Genomic DNA, 22,107 nt, shown 5'->3' with positions numbered 1-22,107 from the left:
TGGCAGTGTTTATTCAATTAATTAGAAAAAGGAGCAATTACTTAGTAACCGGAGGCATCATAGACACACCCGAATTCAATGCTACTACAAATTTACCCATCACCACCACCTTCGCCCCCCCATGGACAGCCAGTCCATCCAACCCGGACCATTCATCGAACCAAAGCAAAACAGGCCCCCGGCATGAATCGCTCCAATCAATCAGACCCGCAACACCGAACGTGGAAGATCTCTATCCCCTTGAGCCCCGGCAGCGCCGTCATGGCCGCGATGCCCTCGGCCGCCACCTCGGACGCGGCAAACGCCGTCCGCGCCTCGAGGCTGTCCCAGCCGGCCAGGCAGACGAGGACGCGGGAGCTGCTGCTGTCGTCGTCACTGCTGATGCTGCCACTGCCATTCGGAAAGTTGCCGACATCGACCAGCTCGTGCGCGAAACCGAAGGCGGGCACGCCGACCCGGCCCGCGGCGTGCTCGATAAGGGTCTGCCTGGACGCGTTCACGCGCGCGAGGATGTCGTGCTGGGCGGCGTCGGAGAGGCTGGCGGGGAAGTGGATGTGGACTACGTCGGTCACGGGGGCGCAGTCGAGCACCCGTTCTTCCTTGGAAGCGGGCGACGGGGACTGGGGCGGGGCCACGGGGACGTGGTACGTAGTCCGCACCGGGCCCGCGCAGGTCTGGGATAGGGCGTCCTGGATGGCCTGGCGCTCGGCCGCGTTGTCCTGCGCTTGGAGGGCCCGGTGCGAGCATAGGTCGTCCCAGTCGATGAAGAGGGCTAGTTTGTTCGGGTCCTCGGCCTGGCGCGAGTAGCGGACGGCGGTGCAGCCGGGTTGGCGGAGGAGGATTGACTTGACGGTGGAGAGGGAGGAGAGGTCGGCGTTGGGGGTGAGGGGGTGATGAGGATTTCTGTCAACGGGTTCATGATTCTGGACTTGTGTGTGTCTACGAGACTATATGTTTGTGTTGTGACTTCTGGTCCTTAGCGCAATGACTTTGTTCTGGAAGTTTGAGAGAAGCTGCCTAACGAACGGCAGCGTAGACGGGTAAATATCAATGGGCCATGCCGAACGTAGCACGAGGCGTATGTCGGCGTCGGCCTTTCTCGTTTCGCGAGAAGGAGAGGGGACCCAAATCGACATACGACCGGTCGTATTTTCAGCTGTGCGGTGCTGAGTTTATAGACGAGTACGACATATGAAACGGGGTGTTGGCCTGATCTTTCTCGGCCGGAACCAGGATAGAAACGGCCGGGGGTTGGGACCTACTTGCTTTTACCTTCTTCGGATGAGAAAATGGCAAAAGGATGTTATGTTCTTAAGGCTTGGAGGAATCAATATGACACTCTTACAATCTACTTTTAACCCCTATTGCAAGGAGTCATTCAGAGGAATTTCAAACCCTACGTCTCGGAGTACTTGGACTTCATGCCATGGAAAAGGGGTAATAGCAGTCTCTGCGACACTGGAAGATCATAGGTAGAGAAGGGATGTCTGTTTTTATTGGGCCTCTCGAGCCATCGGCTTAAGTAGCCCATAGCTGCAAGTCGAGCAAAGCAGCAATGAGTATCAACTCATTCGGGCCTCGATTGCCCATCAACTGACATTCATATCATATCAGTCCTTCATCTCAACTCGTGTCTCATTACCGAAACCGCAAACGGTCCTCCCACGACAGAATGGCCATCAGCTGGCTTCGGTTTTGATAGTCCTTACTGCATTGCAGGTGGACTCTCCCGAGAACTGGAAGCTAGCTGCGCGCAGGGCCCGTCCAGTTGGCTCGGGAAGGGCCGCCGTTGATGTTGACTTGGTGAAGCCGCAACAGGCATTGTTATAGGCCGTGCCGGGGTGGTGATAGAGTTGCCAACCCTCGTGGGCGGACGTTATCGGTGGCTTGGCCGAGCGTCTCTTGCGTGATCGGCCAGATGAAGCTCAATCGAGGAGACTGCGGTCAAAGCATCGGCCCTTGGCAAGTTGATGTAAAGATGCCCGGGAGGGGAATATCATCATCGTTCTGATTTACCAGGCAGCTAGCTGACCTAGGCAACTTAGCCCAACTTCTGGTAATCAATGTCACGATTCCGCTGCTTGATCGAGATATCCACGCCTCTGTGCCAGTGACCGATGCGCGTGCGCACCGAGTACTCATACTCGGGCATCGTCATGATGGCCTGCCCAAAGGGACCAAAGTCGCCGTTGGCGAGGGACTTGGTCTGCTGGTGGACCTGGGTCAGGATGGAGGCGGTGCCCTCGTCAAAGTAGAGGCCCGAGTGGCGCATCTCCTCGAGCAGGTCCAGCATCTTCTCGAGGTCGCCGTAGCGGTGGTAGTAGATCCGGAGCAGCTCGTTGTAGAAGGGGGTCGAGACGCCCAGGACGTACGACTCGAGGCCGAGCTCTTTCACCCGCGGCAGCACGTTGAGCGTGAGGCGCGACGACATGGGGAACTTGGTGTCGAGCAGGCGCAGCCCCCGCAGCAGGAAGGCTGGGTACAGGGGGCCGTACTGGTACATGTTCTGCTTGCGCTCGGCGAGCTCCTCCTCGGACGGTTCCTGGGGCTCGAGCATGGCGATTTTCTTCTTGAGCTTCCTTATCTTCTTATTCTCCTTGGGTTGCTTGGAGGCCTTCGCAGTCCGGCGCTCATGCACCTCCTGCTTCTCTTGTATCCTCTTCTCGCGGGCATCCGGCTCCATGACCAGGCCGAACTTGGCCGGCAGAGAGAAGACCTCAGTTTCGAGGACGTCCCAGAGCTCGAACTCGGAGGTGGCGCTCTCCATGCGCTCGTTGATGCGCCTCTCCTCGGGCTCCCGCTTGGCGTCCAACTCAACCATGTGCAGGATGAAGCTGTTCGGTGTGTCGTCCGCCTCGGCCTGCGGGCCCTGTTCAATGGAGCCGGTGGCCTCGTCGGAGGGGTAGTTCGGCTTCAAGATATTGAAAGCCCGGTTGGCCGCGGCTCGGAGGGAAGGCGGGAACCGCAAGAGAGCCTTGTTGCGGTCCTTGGAAGCCTCGGCCAGTTGCACAGGCGACGCCAATAGCTCAGGGCGGGTGTCGATGGCATCGTTCGCTGCGGCGTTGAGGATAAAGTTGGTCGATCTCCGGGCGGTCGGCGACGGCGCGGGGAGATCGTTGTTTGGTCTCGGGATGGCGCCACGGGCGGCGATGTCGGCAAAGATGCGATCAAAGGTCTGCCGCTCGGTGGGGGTGATGGTGCCCTTTGCGCCGGGTTCCGGGGCCTTTTCTTCTCGTTCTATACCGACTTCGAAGGGAATGTGCTTATCTGCCTTCTTGGAGAGACATGCTGGTGTTGTGTGCAATGCACGGGCGACAGTCCGGTTCAGAGGCAGGCGGGTGCGCAGTATGGTTCGAGTTTGGTACAGGAAGGGGAGGTACGAAGTCGACATGGTGTTGTATTGTACAGATGTAGGTCAAGAAAGAGTGGGAAATGAAAGAGAGGTATCAGTTGTACAAGTATATGCAAATCTCGTTCATTATAGTCTGCGTCGTTGTGTTGCGAATAGCATCATTGCTTTGCAACGGGCTGCCACCAGGAGAAGATTTGTCGCGGGACGAATGATTTCGAGCTCCATCGCCAGGGCCGGCCGGCTATCGATAATGGACCAAGCACCTCCCACCTCCTACTAAACCAGGGTGCCTGTCCCTCCAGAAGGTCCCTCCATCTTGATGGGCCTTCGGCTGGTATGGACGCTAACTGAATTGAGCTTAAGCACCCTTTAGCGGGCAAGACGCGCTGTCGCCTGACTTCGCGTCCCGATTTTTACTGGAAACAGGCGCGTCGCATTTCCACGCATTGAATCATCGACGCAATCCCTAGCTTGGCCGTGACCACTTGACTGTATGTTGTGTGAAGTAGTTGTGTCGGCAATACCCATGTTGGCCACGAGGACAGAGATCTGGTCACTCGTTACAAGGGAAAACAAGCAGCATTGATTGTTCATCCAAGCTGTCTAAACCCAATCGCTCTCAGCTACGCCCCTCCAGGCACCTGCACTGAAGAAGCTATTGCCAAAGATGGCGCCTGAGCTGAGCGCATTCGAAGCGCGCCGTCGCGCCAACGTCGCCAACAACGCCAAGCTCCTCAAGGACACCCAGGATGCCGCGGCCAAGATGAAGAAGGCTGCCAAGCCGGTGCCGAAACCAGCAGCAGAGCCCGCCCAGAAGACCCGCGTCATGCCCACCCGCCAGAGCGCCAGACTGTCTGGTACCGAGCCCGTCGTCGACACCACCAGTGCCAAGGGCGAGGATCTCAGCGTCTGGGAGTCGAAGCCCAAGCGGGCGCGCACCACTGGCGATCTCAAGCTGGACAACATGGCCATTGAGGGCACCCGGTGGGCCAATGGTGGTGATACTGGCGCATTCGCCAGCTTTGCCCAAGGTGCCCAGCCCGGCGTTCGCACATTTACCGACGACGATATTAAGGATACGTCGGATGAAAAGTTGAAGGATTTGCGGAAGTCCATGAACGACCTGGAGCTGTACGATGGCTGGCAACCCAACGGTAAGTTGAGACATTCCGCATAATGCACCACTCAAGCTTGTACTAACAAATTGCCTTTCTAGATATCAAGCTCACCACCGAGCGCATCTACGCAATGGCGTTTCACCCCATCAAGGAGAAACCTCTCATTTTTGCCGGTGATAAGAAGGGCATTGTGGGTGTCTTCGATGCCTCACAGGAGAAGCCCAACTACGATGACGACGACGAGGATGCCGATATCCCCTTACCCAAGGTTTCCGCCTTTGAGATGCACACAGCAACCATCTCTTCCATAATAACCCCGCTATGCGACCACAATTCCGTCATCAGCGCATCCTACGACTCCACGATACGCTGCCTAGACTTACCGACGCAGGTTAGCAGCCAGCTGTGGCAGCCCGCGGACGACAGCGATGACCTCAAGATCACATGCGTCGACATGTCGCCCGAGCAGAAGGACGTGCTCGTCTTCTCCACCATGTACGGCTCCCTGGGCCGCATCGACCGGCGCGCCAAAGCGGCCGAGGCCGATCTCTGGAACTTGACCGACAATAAGATTGGCGGCTTTGCACTGAACCCCCTGATCCCGCACCTGGTCGCCACCGCCTCGCTCGACCGCACCATGAAGATCTGGGACCTCCGCATGATCAAGGGAACCGGCGAGGAGCGCCACCCGGCCCTTTTGGGCGAGCACACTTCGCGCCTTTCGGTGTCGCACGCTTCCTGGAGCCGCGGCGGCCACATCGCTACGTCATCCTACGACGACACCGTCAAGATCTACGACATGTCGGACGCGATGAAGTGGAAGGCCGGGAAGGACATCGGCGAGGCCGCCATGGAGCCGGCGCAGTCGGTCCGCCACAACAACCAGACGGGCCGCTGGGTGACGATCCTCAAGCCCAAGTGGCAGGGCAACCCCGATGACGGCGTCCAGAAGTTCACGATCGCCAACATGAACCGGTTCGTCGACGTCTACGACAGCGAGGGCAAGCAGCTGGCCCAGCTCGAGGGTGAGGGCATCACCGCCGTTCCGGCCGTGGCAGAGTTCCATCCGACTCACAACTGGGTGGCTGGCGGAACGGGCAGTGGCAAGCTCTGTCTCTGGATGTAAGCGAGAGAGAGTGTGTGTGGATGGGAGCTTAAGATTTGCGTGATAACTGAGAGCTGTATGAATTGGGGTGTTGGATGTACATTATAAGTTTTTGTATAAGTAAAGCCAGGCGTTGGTCGGCCAGTTTGGTTCTGGTCACGGTGTTCAGGGGTGTAAGGCGGCATACATCTATTGTCTCGGCGGCGTGCATGTACAGTGGCCCGGAGGTCAAATGTGTAATTAGTTATATGAGTCAACGAGTTGGGCGTATCAACTGCTTCTTCTGGTCCTATATGACGTTTGTATATGTACATTTACGTATCAATGAGTGCTGGTGTTTACTGTATGGTAGAGAGCCAACGCTTAACGCCGTGACGAGCAGTCGCAGTGAGATGCGCCACGTCGGATAGCAGGCAGAGCAGACCGATCGGCTCGAGCTGAGATGAGAAAGCCAGAGGCAGATAATGCGCAATCGACCTGCAATGATGAGACACTACCTCAAGCATGCATTGGATGCTGTTGTTCAGCTGAGAAAGGGGATAGGTAGATCGGAAACGTTTCGACAGCCAGGCGAATATGTGCTCCCAATCAGCAAAGAGGGCACCCAACCCGCACTACGTCACAATATGACATCAAGGTGTGTCTCTTCCATGGTGCAGATCGGTATGGGGATGTGTACCTACTCTTTTAAGATGGAAACGAGGCTTTATCGGCCGTGATGTGACCCCGCGAGCCCGCCAGCCACACACCGTAAAGTTGGGCCGATTGTGAAACCCACCAGGATTCTCTGGAGCTCGATTCCGGCGCAGTGGTCACATACGGCCCAGCGCCCCAAGAAAATAGAGAGAAGAAAAGAAAAAGCGACACGCCGCGCATTCGGGTTCGCAAAGGCCGCAGCCCCAGACGCAAACCCAGGCGAATCGGCGTATCGACATCATTTGGTTGCTCGAATGTCCGTATTGGGAAGCCCCATCCAATAAAGGCACCCCCGACTAGGCCACCTAGCTCGGCACTCGGGTCGCAGCACACGAGACACCATTGGGCTAACACCAAATCGCGGGGAACAAAACCGGGGACGGATGGGCAGATGGGCGTTCCCTTCTTACCGTATGTGTGATGTCTTTGAGTTCCAATGCGTATTCGGGTGGTTTAGTAATATGCTAGCAACATGTATGTCAGCTATTACAAGAACCCCTCAACCGACGCCTCCGCCGCCTCCTCGGTGGCCCGGCAGCGGCATACTTAAGCAACGTAGCTATCTGCCACTAGATAGAAATCCTTGCCTACCTACATACTCACTCTCCTACTGGTACATCACTACACACCCATAGCAGCCCACATTATCAACTCTGGTTTTCCGCATCACTTGCGTCTGCGTGTGATAGCAAACGAACCATGACCCTAGTCGCCGTCGTAGGCGCCACCGGCGCCCAAGGCGGCTCCGTCGCCAACCGGCTCCTCGCCTCGCCCGACACGTACAAAGTGCGAGCCCTGACGCGCAACCCGGACGGCGACTCCGCCAAGTCCCTCCTGGAGAAAGGCGCCGAGGTCGTCTTGGCCGACGTCAACGACGCCGCGACCCTCGCGCCGGCTCTCGCGGGCGCCGACGCCCTCTTCGTCGTGACGGCGTACTGGCCGTCGATCCCGACGCTCGGGCGGGACGGGGCCGGCGACGAAGAGGTGGCGCAGTTCCAGGCCGTTGCGAACGCGGCGGCCGCGACGCCGACCCTCAAGCACGTCGTGCTCAGCACGCTGCCCCGGTGCGCCAAGATGTCGGGCGGCAAGTTCCCCGTCCCGCACTACGACTACAAGCAGATCGCCGTCGACTGGATCCGCGCCACGCACCCGGCCCTCTGGGCCAAGACGACCGAGTTCTGGCCCGGCTGGTACACGAGCAACCTCGCGACGCTGATGCGGCCGGTGCCGGTCCCGGGCACCGAGGGCGGCTACCTGCTGCCGCTGCCCAGCAAGCCCGACGCGATGCTGCCGATGGCGGGCAACCTGCAGCGCAACGCGGGCCTCCTGGTCGAGGCGGTCCTGCGCGCGGGGCCCGCCAGGACGGGCAACAAGATCGCCATCTGCATCACCGACTACCGGCCCATCAGCTCGGTGGCCGACAGCCTCACCAAGCTCACGGGCGGCGCCAAGAGGGTCGGGTACGCCGAGGTGTCGGACGCGCACGTGGCGCGGCTGTACGGCGACTTCGGGACCGAGATGGCGGCGCAGCTCCGGTGGAGCGAGGAGTACCCGGACTGGCACCGGTTCGAGCCCGAGCGGACCCTGGACTTGGCGGCGGACCTCGGGCTCGAGAAGGGGGAGGGGGTGGGGGGCTAGTCGATTTCGAGAAGTCGCTCGAGGCGATCAAGGATCAGATGTTCTAGAAAACGTCGAGAAGGAACAAGGAAAGGAAAAGGAAAGAGGGAAAAAGCGCCGCAACCCAACCCGTGGTCCCGTGATAGGAGAGTACGAGGGGCATAATTCGAATCCGGAATGGAATCGGAAATGGAATTGTGTGTGTGTGTGTGGAGCGGGAGTCGACATGGTCTTGTGGTGTTTCGATAACGCGTCCTGTAGTTTCATAGTCGGCGTGAATGCACGATTTGGTCCCGAGAACTTGTTTTTTTTTTTTTTTCGCGAGGCACGAAAGCCCACGTCCCTCTCAGATGAACGGTAACATGGCCTGAGATTAGCATTGCATTGCCTTGAACTCCGATGAAGATGCGGTCTCCATTTTCCCGGCTGTCGTCGTCCTCTACTCCTTCCCCTCGTCAGACACCGTCGATAAGCGCTGGTGGCTGCTCAGATGGCGATGGGGGCCCAACCCAAACATTGGGGCATCTTGGTTGTCCACCAGTCAGTTTAGGCCCTATCCATCTCCATCCGAAAGCATAATGTCACCGTTAATGGGCTAGAAGGCGAGGGCGATTCCAATAGCGGCAGCTGCTGTGGACTCGGCCGGGTTTCCCTGGTCTCGGCTCCTGGCAGGGCGGCAAAGCGGTAGAGCGGTTACCCTACGGCCTTCTTTGTGGTTACTTAGGCGGGGTGGCAGGTCGCTTGGCTTGGCTTGGCTGGTGGGAAGGAGTTGGTTTTAGTGAGTTGGCGTGTTGAACCAGTGGAGTGGAGATCATCGCATTGCCACGACCCTGATCTTTGCAAAACGGGTTGGCAATCCACGCCGAATCTTCCAACTTTTTGACAAAAAAGCCATGACGGGACGACAGCAAAGACAGGCACGAGACCAGGCACAGCAACGGCCAAACACCAAAACACCAAAACCTCGAGGCCGGGGGGACCTGGAGAGTCAGGCACTAAGCAGCTAATAAGGGTCCCGGCGCGCCGTTTACGTGTGCCGTGTTTGCGTGCGTATGCCCAGTCAAAAAGCCAGGGCCAGCACACACACCCAGCCAGTGGCCAGATGTCCCAGAGATCTTGGCGGAGGACAAAAGAAAGAGGCGGAGCCGCTGATACGAAGCAAGTTGACGATGCACTGCACGGAGGGTCCTCGGTCCTCACCCAATCCGGAGCCAATTGCCGCGGGCTAGGCTCACGGGCAAATACATAACTACGGGACTGGCGAAGCTTAAAAAACCTGGTCGGGACGCGCGACCAAGAATAGTAGTAGGCCAAGATGGAAACAGGCCCCGGTCGTCTGGAGTTACATCGCACGTCCAGCAACGACAGCGACAACCCCATCCCGTTTTGCCTGCGACACCGAGGATGACGTCTGCAGCGCCGCAGCAACACGTTACGGCCTCTTGTGTCTATTCTCGACCGTCTCTCTTTTTCCTGAACGGGAAGACATCAAAATGTTGAAGGAATGTAGTGAAAGCATAGGAAAAAAGGGGGGTTCTTTTGATTTGACCATATACCTGGGTTGTTGTCAGTTCGCTGTCTTTCGCCGAAATCTGTTCCTGTTGTTGTCGCTTGCTTGCTCCTGGCCAAGTATCGTAGCACTCACTACTCAGTCCAGCCGGCCGCTTCCTCGCATTGAAGTTGCACCCAATCAGCCAAACCCGCCCCCCCTCTCTCTCTCTCACACACGACAGGACCCTGCTTGGAGTGCTTGACTCTTTTCGTCCCGACTAGCATCTAATGCATCGCATGCATCGCCGTCTTCCCTGACTGACACTAGACCACCCAAACTAAACCAAACCTTCGTTGGCCTGTTTTTTTTGTTGCCGCCGCCCTTTCTGCTTCACTTCGATTATCCACTCGCTTTGTTCTGGTCTTGTTCTACCGCACATCCGACTAGGCCCTCCTAGTTTCGCCCGGGGGTCTATATTCACCGCATGATATTGGTTCGCCCTTTTACTGTCCGATCAGGAAATCCGGTTTACAGTTTAATGATAAAAAAATCACCGACACTAGTGTTTAATAATATCAAACCAACCTAGCCCTTGTTCTGTGCGGGAAGAGAGGGAGGGTACTTGCCGCTTGCCGCTGTTGGGAGAGAAAGGGATCGATACTACTATAAAGAGGCCGCTACCTCTTTTCCTCCCCGCGGCGAGCAGCGATGTTGTTTGCCCACCATGAGCGACGGTCTCCAGATCTGGCTCGATCCGGAAAAGTACGGATCCCTGCGACCGCTGTGGCAAGACTCCTACATCTGGAGCCCCGTGGCCGTCGACGAGTCATTGCCGCTGCATCAGACGTCATTCCTCGACATTGACGAGAGGGAAGCCCAAGAGGCCAAGGAGGAGGCCGAAGCGTCGAGGCGGAAGAGTGACTCCCAGGTGCTGGAAACGCATCAGCAGCAGACCCAAAAACGAAAATCCATGATGGCGGGACACCGCAGAGACGCCTCCTGGAACGAGGACGAGGACGCGAGGACGCTGTCGCCCGGCGAGGAGTACGAGGGGGAGGACGATGATGTTAAGGGAAAGGGGAAGGGGTCGCAAGACCGTCCGAAGAGATATACGGGCGTCAAGTCCTCAGCAGAAGACAGGAAGTCGAGCCCCGTGGAAGACATCAGCAGAAGAAGACCGGTGTCTTACCCCCACCCGAACCCAAGCCCGGCCTCAACAAGAGGATGAAGAGCTTCCACCTCCTGAAGGACCGGAACGACCAAGAGAAGAGCCTCAGCCGGACCGGCAGCCGCCGCACGCCCAGGACGATACCTGAGCCTGAGGCGGCGGATAATTATGACAACGACAACGAAGAACCTGAAGTTCCCGCGGCGAGGATACCGAGGAGGCGACGGGCGCGCAAGACGCTCTCGAATATCCAAGAGGGCCAGCCCATGACCTCCGAAAAGGAGGACTACTTCGAACCGACACCACCGCCGAAACCCAAAAGGCAGCCCACCACCGACCAGCAGCAGCAGCAGCAGCAGCCGGCGCTCCGGCAACCAAAGTCGGATCCGGCGCTGGCCGACGAAGAGCCAGCACCCAAGCCGCGGCGGCGCAAGCAAACCGCGCCCTCCTCATTACCATCCCTAACATCCGCATCCTCTTCCTCCTCCTCTTCAATACCCACACTGGCGTCCCAGAAGAAGAGCGGCGGCGGCGGCGGCAGCAGCAGCAGCAAGCAGGGCAAGACGACGACCAGAGTCGAATCCTCCACAGCCCTCGCGCCCATCCCGAAACCGTCGTCCTCCTCCAAAAAGGGCAAGAGCGCATCCCAACCCCCCGCGCCCCTGGGCGTGATGGCGCCCGTGCCCTCCACGTCGCCGCCGTCGGCCATCACGGCGCCGGCCACGCCCACGGCGGGGGTGACGAAGGCCTCCAAGGACAACTCGCGGCTGACGGTCCGGCTGGATCTGAACCTCGACATCGAGGTCGAGCTCAAGGCCAAGATCGAGGGCGACTTGACTTTGACCCTGTTTGACTGAAAAAAAAAGAAAAAAAAAGGCACAGAAACAAAAGAGAGAAATGATACCAAGACAGGGAAGGGACTGTCTGTACATATGACAATCTAGAGACGAAGAAGGACGACGACGTTTTCATGTCCGTGTATGTATATATGTTTTTGTAATGAGGACTTTGAGAGCTAGCGAGAGCGAAAGAGAGAGGAACCCCTTCTATTAGGGAGACGGGATTGGTTAATGCGACAAAGGGGAAGATAAAAAACATAGGCACGGCATATTAGAAAACCACACACAGATTCCGGTTCGGGCAAAGCGAAAAGAGAGGGTTGGTTGGTTGGTTGGTTCTGCATTGCATGGTCACGACGTTTGGACTCAAGTTACCCCAGGTTACCATGAGAGAAAGGCGTTTTGGGGGAGTCCTATTGCATTGATATTAGATAGTACCTAGTCGAGGGGATGATGCATGAGCGTTCGGACGCATTTTGGTGTCAAGGCTCAAACTTTTTATCATTACTGGGTGCGTTTTCGAATGGTTGATTAGCCCGTGAGCATTGCTGCCCGCCCAATTGAATACATACATGTAGGTTGATTTGATGGGCATGGCGAGTTTTCGATTGTGTTCCCTCAAGTTGGTCGCCAAGGACTCGGTTGAGCTGTGACCCCCAAGTTAGGGGAAATAGCAGAAGGCGTACAAGGGATCAGTCAACATTGGGTAAGTAAAAGTGGGAGCTCACCAGGAGCTGTAGTAATGGCTACTTGGAATACCCCAAGTCTGTCACCTTACCTGGACTCCCGACACCTCGCCCGTTCAAGTCAAGTCGCGCTGCCAGAATGGCTGCTTCGAATCGATGAGTAGAAGTAGGGACGGTTTCAAAATATGTGAGTTGAGTGGACGGATTTGTTGTCAGCAGCCTTAACACAAACCTGGCGTTGCTGAACTTGCAATGCCGGAGAGATGTTCAGTTAGTCAATATGACGCAACCTACAAGTTCATGTTGTTACCGTTGGGATACCTACTTCAGGCAAACCAGCGGCTGCGTGAGCACCCTTCGGGGGTTCAGAAGTAGTAATGGCTATCATGATCGACCACAAGAGATAGGGACAGCTTCATATTGGCTCTTTTTTCGTCTTGGTATATGTACAAGGACCTTTGCTCCCACTGGGCAGTTTCTTCCTCTTCGTTCTTTCTGTCCGAGAGAAGCTACCGGCTTCCGAGTCACGCCGCACCGCCATATGTAGTTTCTGTACTCTATTTCGTGGTGTTGGCCGGGGTGACAGCGTACGTCGGGCGCACGAATCTGTACATTGACAAGGTTAGCGTCCAGATGTTATTTTGGGGGAGAAACAGTCATGGCAGAAGAAAGCCCGCACGAACCTGTCGCTGTTGTAGACCTTGAAGTTGTCGCCCGTCAGCTGCTTTTCACGGGCCTGGTCGGCCATGTGTCGTCGCGCCAAGTCGCGGTCCTCCTCGGCCTGGAGGAGGGGGATCAGGTGGATGCGGGACCACATCTTCTCGCGGGCCAGCTCACTATTAACGGTTCGGTCAGCGCTGCTTGCAATCAGCGTATATAGCCTTCTCAGCATGGCATTCGCCTTGGGTATATCATGTAGAGGCAGTTGAGGGGACGTACTTTTGCTCGCGGATACCCTGTCCCAGCTTGTAGAAGCCCCAGACGCAGACGGCGCCCATGCCGAGGACCAGAGCGGCGGGCTTGAAGCCAGGCGCCGGAAGGTTTCGCTGCGGTAGAAAATGGCAATAGTCAGCTTCTTATTCAAGTCTTTCTCATCTCCTCGCATCCCTCTCCGGTGTCCCCGTCGCGTGATTTCGAGATCCAGATGTCCATTTCGTTCGGCATTCGACTATTGCCTTCATTCCAACACGGCTGCAGGGTCCTTGATGTTCCCCGGTCCAGCAATCGGCCGGCATTTTCGATTCGGTATTGCGATCAATCCTGAACCGCCTCGTTCCCATCTCCGACTATCACGTCCCAATTGCGGCCGGACACCCGCCCCTCGCAGATCTAAAAGAACTCGCAGTACGTCGCTTCCAAAATCGAGTATGTCGGATCGTCCAATTCGTTTTTCTCCCATTGTAGTCATCGTTGTCGCTGCCGTTGCCATTGCCCTTGTCCTCCACGCAAAGGAATCAGGAATCGAGAAGAGAACCACCCACCTTGTACTGAACCGGGCCGAAGCCCCCGACGGGGGCATATCTTGAGGCATGATGACGGGTTGAACCTCGGGCGAGAACTTGGGGATGCGCTTTCGGGTGGTGGTCGGCGTTCAATTGAGGGAAATGGAAGCTCGGGGTTGTTTCGTCGCCCAATTGCCAATTACCGTCTCTCAATTGAAGGAAGCTCGCCCGCAATGGTCGGCTCAAGCGTGGAGCTTCTTGCTTTACGTAATCAGCATCACGTGATAGCCGCCTCAGAATCCATGAGGAATGCCATGCCAACATTGGCATATGTATTTACAGGCAATAAATACGAAAATTGTCAGAGATAGTTGGTCAAGACAACAGAGAGACGACCATATCACGGGGTTTTAATATCTGTTATAGTGCGAGATTGTGTCAGGTGTGATTACAATTGTGGTGTATTTACAATCATCCATGTCCTATTTCGCTATGCACCGGTACCGTCCATAACTCCGTACACAAATCAGTCCAGTCAGGCGGAGGTTTCAACGTTTTACAAAAAAAAAAACAGAGGCCTTTCTTTCTCTCCTCATCCCTCCATGTGTTGATCCTCCGTCGTCGCACCACCTCCTTCTTGCTCCTCCACGTCCTCCTTCTCGAACTCGGCCTCGAGCTCCGCCTCCAGCTCGTCAAAGTCGTCCTCCTCGTCGCCTCCGCCCTGCGTATTACCTTCTTCCCCGCCTTGCTCGTCGGCAGCGGCATCATCGTCATCATCGGCGCCGTTCTCCCCGACGTTCTCCACGTTACGGAGACCCGTCGTGCGCGCCTTGGCGAGCTTCTGCTTTTGGACAGGGTACTACCCGTGCCTTCTTCAGCGCTGTCGCCGTCTTCCGATGCCAGGTCGTCGTGCTTGCGCTTGCCGCTGCCTTGGTACAAGCTCTCCGCCTCCGAGTCCGACTCCACGTCAGAGCCCATGAACTCAGCCAACTCGTCGTCCATATCGTCCCAGTCCATCTTCTTGAGCTCTTGTACGGGACTGGCAGGTTCCGAGGGTATCACTCCAAACGGATCCTCCTCATCCTCGTCATCATCCTCGTCATCCGAGACGTCGCCCGCAGATTCGTCTGGTTCTTCAAACATGTTCTGCTGGCCGGAGTTTACAATGGTGATCTTGGGCTGGCTCTTGTCTTCGTCGTCGTCTTCCATATCATCGTCGGCAGCTGGTACGTGGCGGTTTGCTCGATCACCCGGGTTGATGTCCATCAGGTAGGGCGTCTCGTCCACTCTGCGCCACTCGGCAAGGCAAGCCGCAAGCCAGTCTTGGTTGACAATCTTGATGCTTGGTATCCGCGCCGCCTTGCGCACCTTGTCGGTACGTGGCCGGGCACTGCTGACGACGAGATGGGTTGTTCTTGACGTGGGTTTGCGCTTCAGGTCGGCTCCAAAGCTCATGATCTGCAAACCGATTTCCGACACCATGACATCCACCCCCTGGGGAACGATGCCCGTCAGTACAATAGTGCAGTTCTTGAGAACTTGCCCCTTGAGGTAATCGAGCACAACCCCCACATTAGGAATAAGTTCGGACGTGATCTCCTGGAGTCGGTGCCGCGAGGCTCGCCGAGCATCGTATTTCTCGTAGAACTGCTTGTGTGTCGCAGTCAGGTGCTTCTCCACACACGCGAGCTCGTTGTCATCGTCGCGCAACAGGTTATGGCGGTGGTGTGGGGTCGGAGAATGGCCATTCTGCTGCTCAGGCGAGCTGGGCGGAGTCGTAGTTCCCTCTTCGGATGCCTCGCTTTCAGCAGTATCCGTATCTTCCTTGTCCAATTCCTCCTGCATGTGAAGCAAAGGCCGTTCCTTGAGTTGTTTCTCGAGAGCTCGCTCCTGTTCTTGGGCCTGAAGCTGCAATAGTGCGTCGTCCACGCCGTTCGGGTTCGGCGCCACTGCTTTTTCGTGTTCCGGTATCTTATTGGCTTGGCCGGGCGCATTCGGACTCTTGGAAGCATCACCGTTTCTGATCGGAAGGGGTGCACTGGTCGCAGCTGGCGGTGCAGCAGCCGCAGCAGCAGTGCCGAGGGCATCTTCTCGCGCAGGGAGATATGCCGAATTGATGTCGCCAATGCCCTTGAAGAAGTCGTACGGCGTCACCTTGATGAGATTCTGTCGATTTCTAGGCCACACATCCGCTCTGTCATCGATGACTATAACCATGTTGGTATTGACGGGGAAGAGTCTTTGTAGGCTCTTGGCAGTGACGCTGCCGTTCTCGTCGCGACTGATAATCCGGTGACCAAATAGCTTCTTGTCCGGGTCAACAATATTGGCGATTTGTTCGGCGTATGCGCGGGTACCCATGGTGTAGACATGCATCTCAAAGTACTCGGACATGCGCTCCAAGAACCCAACTAGACCGGGCCGGAGCTTGATGTAGTACCAGCACCCACTCGTGACACCGCGAGGGCCGTCGTCTAATTGGAAAGTGCGAACATCCTTGACCGCGCCGTGGTTCGGGTTCGTCGGATCTCGCTGCCATTCGCCAACTGTCGGATCAATGCAAGCGTGAATGATGGTCTGATCCAGATCGACTACCAGACTCAGTTTGCGCTGCTGCAGTAGGCGTCTCTGCAGATCGATCTCGGCCCTCATAGCCTCTTGGGCACTAACCGTCAAGGCGACGTTGTCGTGGACCATGGCGATGGTGGCGCGATCCGTATCCATGGATTCCGTTGCCCAGGTGATCTCTTTCATATCCTTGCCACATTTGGTACATAGGCCAGCATACTGCATATCGTGGGGGCAGGGCTCATCGATGGCGACGAATAGCTGGCTCTTAGTCAGAACATCGCCGACCTTGACCAGCCACTTGTTGATTGTGCCCTCGGTAGGGCAGTCCCAGTCGGCATAGCCTGTCTCTTCTACGGTGCGCTCTTCGTTGAGAGCGGGATCGCCGATTGTGCGCTCGAACTTGAACGTGTATTGCAGTAGCGCTTCGCCTCTTTGGACCTCATCGCCCTTGTTTTTCAGGAACTTGGAGATGGTGATGGGGTAGCGCAGGCGGTCGCCCGCCCGGAAGTTTTTCAGCATCGTGGCGTGTTGGCGTTTGGCACTCGATGGTGTTGTTTGATTGTGATTTCAGCTTTCGATAACTACCTGCTAAGTTGAGTAGAGTTAGAATCGGCTAGCAATTGGGCTTTATATGGTCTGGGGCGATCTGGTTCGGGGACCGTTGGTGGCGATGGGGAATTGGTATAGGATAACTGGGGTATTTGGTGGAGAGGGGACAACTAGGTAAAATAGCAGTGATGAAGGTGGTTCTCTGGTAACGATATAGCCAAGGTGGAAGTAGCTGGTGATGGGTGGTCTCGAAGGACCTTTGGTGCTTGGGAGATGTTCATGTGAAAGCACCATCCATTAGGGGTAGATGTTGTTGCTGCCAGGGTGCGTGCAAAAGCGAGCTATCCCTCGGCGCAAAGACTGACGACGACACGGAACCACGCGACGGCGAGTATATGATGTAGGATGGACAGCAAACAGCTATACTTACTATGAAGCCTCCTCCCTCAACCGTCTTGCGAACTTTGACGATACCTCTGGACTAAGCTGTTGAGGACTGGGATATCCCATGGCATCTGGCTCCTTGTTGTTTCCAAAGATACCCTCAACACCCTAGCGCGCGGAAAGATATGCGACGAGGAATCGGGGTGAGGACGCAGCGGATTGCAGCTGTCTCGGAAGTGAGAGACGCGTGCGGTTCTTTCTGAAATCGCCGAAGAGGGTTGCGGGTAGGGAGAGAGACGTTTGTGGGTGGAATAGCTTTGTTGCGCGCGCGCGTCGACGAGCTGCCGTCTTCGTCTCAGAAAATGCGCCAGGAATGTGACGCTTGACGGGAAGCTCTCTAGCGACGAGGGTACGTACCCGAGAGCTGAAGAACCCACTAAAATCGATAGCTGGGCGTGCAACGCATTAGCTCCCCTAGCTCGGCTGGTTTGGGCAGGCGGTGTGGGGCGAGGAGAAGCTTAGCCCGAAGGTAGTGCACAGACTTATGCAAGTTATGCCAACGGTGTGTGGGATGGGTGAGGTGCAGATACGAAACATGTGTCAAGGCAAGTTGAAGAAAGAAAAATGGAGGCTGAGAGGGGTAGCAGGAGAATGCGATGAAACATTCGACCAAGTCAATTGCGAAGGGGACGGGATGCAAAGATAGAACGAGCCAAAGACCGGATGCGGTAGGCATGTACTGTACGTGCATTGAGCGCATCTGGAAGGCTCGGAGTTGCTGCCTCATGCCGGTAGTTTCGACGGGGCACGACACGGCATGGCAAAGCAGAGGGAGGAGTTGAAGGCGGGTTGTGTGTGGTGGTGTTAGGTACTACTAGAGAGCCAAAGTGGATATGCCACGGTCAACGAAGAAGGTGACGTCGAACCTACCTGGTCGTAGTAGAGGATCAGAACTCCTCCAAACACGGACAGTCTACCAATCAGCCCGCGTCGCAGTCTGGCCGAAGACCGAAAGGCCAGCAGGGGGGTGCAAGTAAAGAGACGGCTATGTATAGCGAGGACCGAATATGGCTCGGTCCAGGACGAGTGAGCGGGAGGTGAGGTCGCCGAATATGTATGTATGTAAGTGCAAAAGTAACGTGGTGCAAGTGAAGAAGAATGGACCAGATTGGTTGGTGGTAGCTATTCGGCTCGTTCGTCGGTTTTGGTTTTGCTCGTGTCGCGTTTGCTGTGCAACGCGAAGGGGCCAATTTGCTGGATGGATGGATGTGTGGATGGAACGGGTCAGTGGTCGAATCGAGATGCAAAGAGCAATAGTATTAGCAGCACACCCCTGTTGAATATCCAGACGGGTCTTTCTAGAGGCAATGAGGCGCCCCCAAAAAGCAGCGCTGTTGGATGGAGGATGAGGGGCCTTTTTGTACTTGGTTTGGGAAGCTCTGCCTGCTGCCGAATCAACCTCCCAGGGAGGGGAGCCAGGGCGACTCATCATCTGCGCATCAGATCAGACCAAAGCCACTTCCACCAGCCAAATTGCGGGGTGAGTTCCTGTGGCGCTTGCTGCCTACAACGTCCTTCCCCAACCTGTGGCTGGTGAAGCTTCACAACAGTCTTCAGTACCACTGCTGCATCTCCAACTGGAATTGGTCTCGAGACCCCCAAAGTCGTCCATCACCTCATGACATCGACCCATTCTCGAACATCAGTGCAGATACACATCTCAGCTGCAGGCCAGCCTAATTCAAACCCATGATCGTTGTCGTCGCGAATATATTAATTAGTCATCAAGAAAGAACTCGGTATATGCATGCATGCATGCAACCTGCGCTGCTAGCCAAACCAAGGTCGCGCGTCCTCTCCGCAGTCTGCCCTGCCTCGCTATGTCACACTCGGTCTCGTGCTGCATTTTTAAGCCGCCATTGGCTTTTGCTAGTCAATGGCACAATACTTTAGCTTCCGCGTATCCGCCTCACTTCCGGCCTCCCGGGGCACGCTTCACGCTTCTTCTAGCGGAATGTATCGGTAATGACGCTCGAGCAATCCGTGAGGCTCCCGGCATCGTTTCCCGTCGTCACCATCTTCTGCATCCTATAATTGAGATGATTTGTCAGCCAGTCAGTCATGATACGGTTTTCTTCAAACCTCGACCAATAGGAGGAGACTTACGCCGGTATGAACGTACTCAACCAACCATCCGAGCTGCGCGCAAAGTTGCTCCACGTCCGGCCCGTGTCCGTCGCATTGCTCACGGCCCTGTCGCTATTGAGTGTGGCCGGCGCCCTGCCGTTCGTCGTCTCCGAGTAGAAAACATTGTCAAATCGGGAGTCCGAGGCGTCGAGTGCCTGGCCCGCCCTGTTCTTGGCCACGGTGTGGGCGCCCAGGAGAGCCACGAGCTCGTTGGGCGAGAAGCCCTTGGCCCGGAAGGCGCCGATGACCTTGTCCGCAGGGTCGTTCTGGTCCGGCATTTGCCCTGCTGGGTTCGCCGTGCTCGAGTCCTGGCGGCCAGCGAGGAAGCCGATTGAGGGGCCACCGGCTGCGCGGATGCTCAAGGCTGTTCACTCGAATGTCAGCTTTGCCTCTTCCCCTTGGGCTACCGAGATGGTAGTCGTCATCACTCACCACCTGCTAGCTGGATAATATCGGCGACGCCGACTTTGTAATCATTGGCCTTCTGACCAAGAATGCCACAGATGGGAATCATCTGCCCGTTCTCGGGTCGGTCGGTGCATTCATTGGCCAGGATGATGGAGCCATCGCAAGCCGCTGGGAAGCAGTCGTGGAATGGGACCCGAACTGAGGCGCGACCATTATCGTTCAGTCTACCGTCGTTGCCCACAAGCGTCTTCTTCAAGTCTTTGGCGACCTTACCCCAGACCGAGGGGCAATCTGAGTGATGCCTGGGAGCGACATTTGATGGCACCGCCGCCACGAGGCATGCGGCAAACAAAATGAGATAGCTCAGGGGGTTCATCGTGGCTGAGAATGTGTGTCGTTTGAGCTTTTGGCGATACTTTTCCGAGTCGGTGCGACGAAGGTGAACGTGAGCAGAGGCTGCTAGAGGGGCTTCTAAGGGGTAGCGAGTGGTAAGGCTAACCAAGGCTTGGGGGATGAAGAACAGAGTATGAGTGATCAAAATCGCATTTCATCGGCCGGCCTCGTGATGCTATATATAAGAGGGAATGCGGTCGGCGCATGGCCTGCTTTGGTAGACGGTTTGTCCCCATCTGCTTGGATGCCCCTTTTCTGCTATTTTGGTATGAGCTTTCGTCCTCGTCTGGATGAACTATCCGGAGTACGGGGTGCGCAGCTATGCGCAGCTGATGGCATTACTACGAGCCCTGTGTAGCTGACAAGGCGTGGTTCCGACAGCTCAAAGTGCACGACACTCCTACGTCTGCCGTTCTTGCAGTAGACGACCTGCTTGTGTCCCATAGTGATGGTAGTTGCTTACGGGGAGCTTCAATACGGAGGGACTCATCTGATTCGACGGACCGGCCCATGTTATTGGATCGCTAATGCAGCTTGCGGCCGTCGGCACACCAAAAGCAAGCAACTTACTCGCCAAATACCGCCATCAACACAAGCTGGTATGCACTGGCTGCGAACCGTTAGTTCATCCGCTAAAAACGCATCAAGCAACAACATCGGATTCATGCTCCTCGAGTAGCAGCCAAGCTGTGCCACGTTGTACCAAGATAGAAAAGCATAGTCAATGACCTACTCACTCAGCAAGTACTCTGCTCGGTCAAGCCTTACTAACACCCGGCTCCGCGGTGCTGGTTCTAGACCAACCGTTCCCTCTTCAAGGTGTATTCTTCAGCCTTGATTTTAAGAAACTCTAACTTATCTTCAAGTTCATTGGTTCGAAGCCTAACGCCACTGATAATTGGAACATCAACAATACTATGACTAGATCTCTCGTGCATATTTTAGTAGACGAACTCGCAATCGTAGGGTGGCGCTGCCGGCTTGGCCATCCCGATCCGGTGGGACCGTACGCCAAGATCTACTGCAGGTTTCCTCTTTGGGCCGGTGTTTACTCCGTGGGGAACGTCCGGGCGCTTCGGTGGCTTGCTTCACTAGGGTTGTCTCACATTTTGCATGAAGTGGTCATTATGTGGCCGCGATACAGGAACCGAACCCACCGAAACCAGCAAGTAGGATACGAATTTGCAACGAGCTGGTTACTCAAAGGAGTAATGTTTGCACGTCAACCGTCCCGCCAGGAGCCGTCGGTCTGTCAGCACGTTTTGGCCACGGCGGCCAAGTAATTCAGATATATTGCCTAGACAATGCACCGATATCTCCGGGGCCGACTCATCATGTTGTCCCTGCCGATCTTATCAGAAACTGCTATGCCTAGTATTGAGATTTTAGCCCCAAGACCTCTATTAGTGCTTCGTCTGGGAGACGATATCCGATATAATAGGCAGACACTTGGTCTGTAGAAAGCAATGGCTGGAAATCAGGCTTCTCTAATATATCACGGGCATTCATTCGCAACCAATACGTGGGCTTGAGCGGACCTTCCTGCCGATGGTAACGACGCGGAACGTTGGGTATCAGTAACAGGCTTGCATGTACACACCTTGTCTGCTTTACTGTCCTTGGTGTCGAGAACGCTCACGAATTGACGAAGCAGACAGGAGTAAAGACGACAAGCTGAGTTTGGAGGTAGGGACTTGACCGTTCAAGTCACAATGATGATATTTTCGATATGTTTTTATTATAAAAAAAAGATACAAGACTCTGCCTGTCCAGACATGCTCCCAGCGTCGTGGTCGCTTTGGTCATTGACGACAAGCCAACAAGCCATACTGCGTCCGAGAAGTCATTCTCGAATTCATAAGTCTCTGACTGGGAAGAGGTTAGAACAAGACCATCCGCGTTCGCTGGGTCGCTTCCCTCGCGGGAGTTCACCTACAAATATGATGTTCTCGCGCAAGTTGAGCATACTATCCGATACAGAACAGAATATGCAATCCAACTACATTTGGGGTGGGGAACCTCAACTTTCCTCAACTTGATGCTTCTCGGAAGGCCTGCTTGGGCATGTTGAGGGAGGTAGGTTGTGATCTTTCTCTACGC

General features: G+C 55.8%; 8 protein-coding genes across 8 annotated transcripts; 2 read left to right on the top strand and 6 right to left on the bottom strand.

The window, feature by feature from the left end:
* Window positions 1-197: 197 nt before the first annotated feature.
* PG986_013027 (uncharacterized protein) lies at window positions 198-1,136 on the bottom strand (the record flags this gene model as incomplete). The annotated part of the gene is made up of 2 exons (XM_066849249.1): window positions 198-903; window positions 1,027-1,136. The coding sequence occupies 2 exons, from the start codon at window positions 1,134-1,136 to the stop codon at window positions 198-200; spliced, it is 816 nt and encodes a 271-aa protein (XP_066695945.1).
* Window positions 1,137-2,041: 905 nt separating this feature from the next.
* On the bottom strand, window positions 2,042-3,391 carry PG986_013026 (uncharacterized protein; the record flags this gene model as incomplete). Its single annotated transcript, XM_066849248.1, has 1 exon — window positions 2,042-3,391. The coding sequence occupies one exon, from the start codon at window positions 3,389-3,391 to the stop codon at window positions 2,042-2,044; it is 1,350 nt and encodes a 449-aa protein (XP_066695944.1).
* A 628-nt stretch (window positions 3,392-4,019) lies between these two features.
* PG986_013025 (uncharacterized protein) lies at window positions 4,020-5,596 on the top strand (the record flags this gene model as incomplete). Its single annotated transcript, XM_066849247.1, has 2 exons — window positions 4,020-4,506; window positions 4,569-5,596. 2 exons carry the CDS (start codon window positions 4,020-4,022, stop codon window positions 5,594-5,596), a joined length of 1,515 nt encoding a protein of 504 aa, XP_066695943.1.
* A 1,374-nt stretch (window positions 5,597-6,970) lies between these two features.
* Window positions 6,971-7,909, top strand: PG986_013024 (uncharacterized protein; the record flags this gene model as incomplete). Its single annotated transcript, XM_066849246.1, has 1 exon — window positions 6,971-7,909. One exon carries the CDS (start codon window positions 6,971-6,973, stop codon window positions 7,907-7,909), a length of 939 nt encoding a protein of 312 aa, XP_066695942.1.
* Window positions 7,910-10,834: 2,925 nt separating this feature from the next.
* Window positions 10,835-11,347, bottom strand: PG986_013023 (uncharacterized protein; the record flags this gene model as incomplete). The annotated part of the gene is made up of 1 exon (XM_066849245.1): window positions 10,835-11,347. The coding sequence occupies one exon, from the start codon at window positions 11,345-11,347 to the stop codon at window positions 10,835-10,837; it is 513 nt and encodes a 170-aa protein (XP_066695941.1).
* Window positions 11,348-12,630: 1,283 nt separating this feature from the next.
* Window positions 12,631-13,472, bottom strand: PG986_013022 (uncharacterized protein; the record flags this gene model as incomplete). Its single annotated transcript, XM_066849244.1, has 4 exons — window positions 12,631-12,679; window positions 12,757-12,930; window positions 13,013-13,119; window positions 13,422-13,472. 4 exons carry the CDS (start codon window positions 13,470-13,472, stop codon window positions 12,631-12,633), a joined length of 381 nt encoding a protein of 126 aa, XP_066695940.1.
* A 635-nt stretch (window positions 13,473-14,107) lies between these two features.
* Window positions 14,108-16,605, bottom strand: PG986_013021 (FCP1-like phosphatase; the record flags this gene model as incomplete). Its single annotated transcript, XM_066849243.1, has 2 exons — window positions 14,108-14,259; window positions 14,376-16,605. The coding sequence occupies 2 exons, from the start codon at window positions 16,603-16,605 to the stop codon at window positions 14,108-14,110; spliced, it is 2,382 nt and encodes a 793-aa protein (XP_066695939.1).
* Window positions 16,606-19,025: 2,420 nt separating this feature from the next.
* On the bottom strand, window positions 19,026-19,990 carry PG986_013020 (peroxidase; the record flags this gene model as incomplete). Its single annotated transcript, XM_066849242.1, has 3 exons — window positions 19,026-19,107; window positions 19,186-19,570; window positions 19,639-19,990. The coding sequence occupies 3 exons, from the start codon at window positions 19,988-19,990 to the stop codon at window positions 19,026-19,028; spliced, it is 819 nt and encodes a 272-aa protein (XP_066695938.1).
* Between the last annotated feature and the right edge of the window lie 2,117 nt (window positions 19,991-22,107).

The sequence above is a fragment of the Apiospora aurea genome (genome assembly GCF_038362705.1).
Source record: "Apiospora aurea strain CBS 24483 chromosome Unknown utg000008l_segment0_segment0, whole genome shotgun sequence".
Lineage (NCBI taxonomy): Eukaryota > Fungi > Ascomycota > Sordariomycetes > Amphisphaeriales > Apiosporaceae > Apiospora > Apiospora aurea.
Note: the sequence above shows the minus strand (reverse complement) of the source record. Positions and strands in the feature narration are given on the sequence as shown.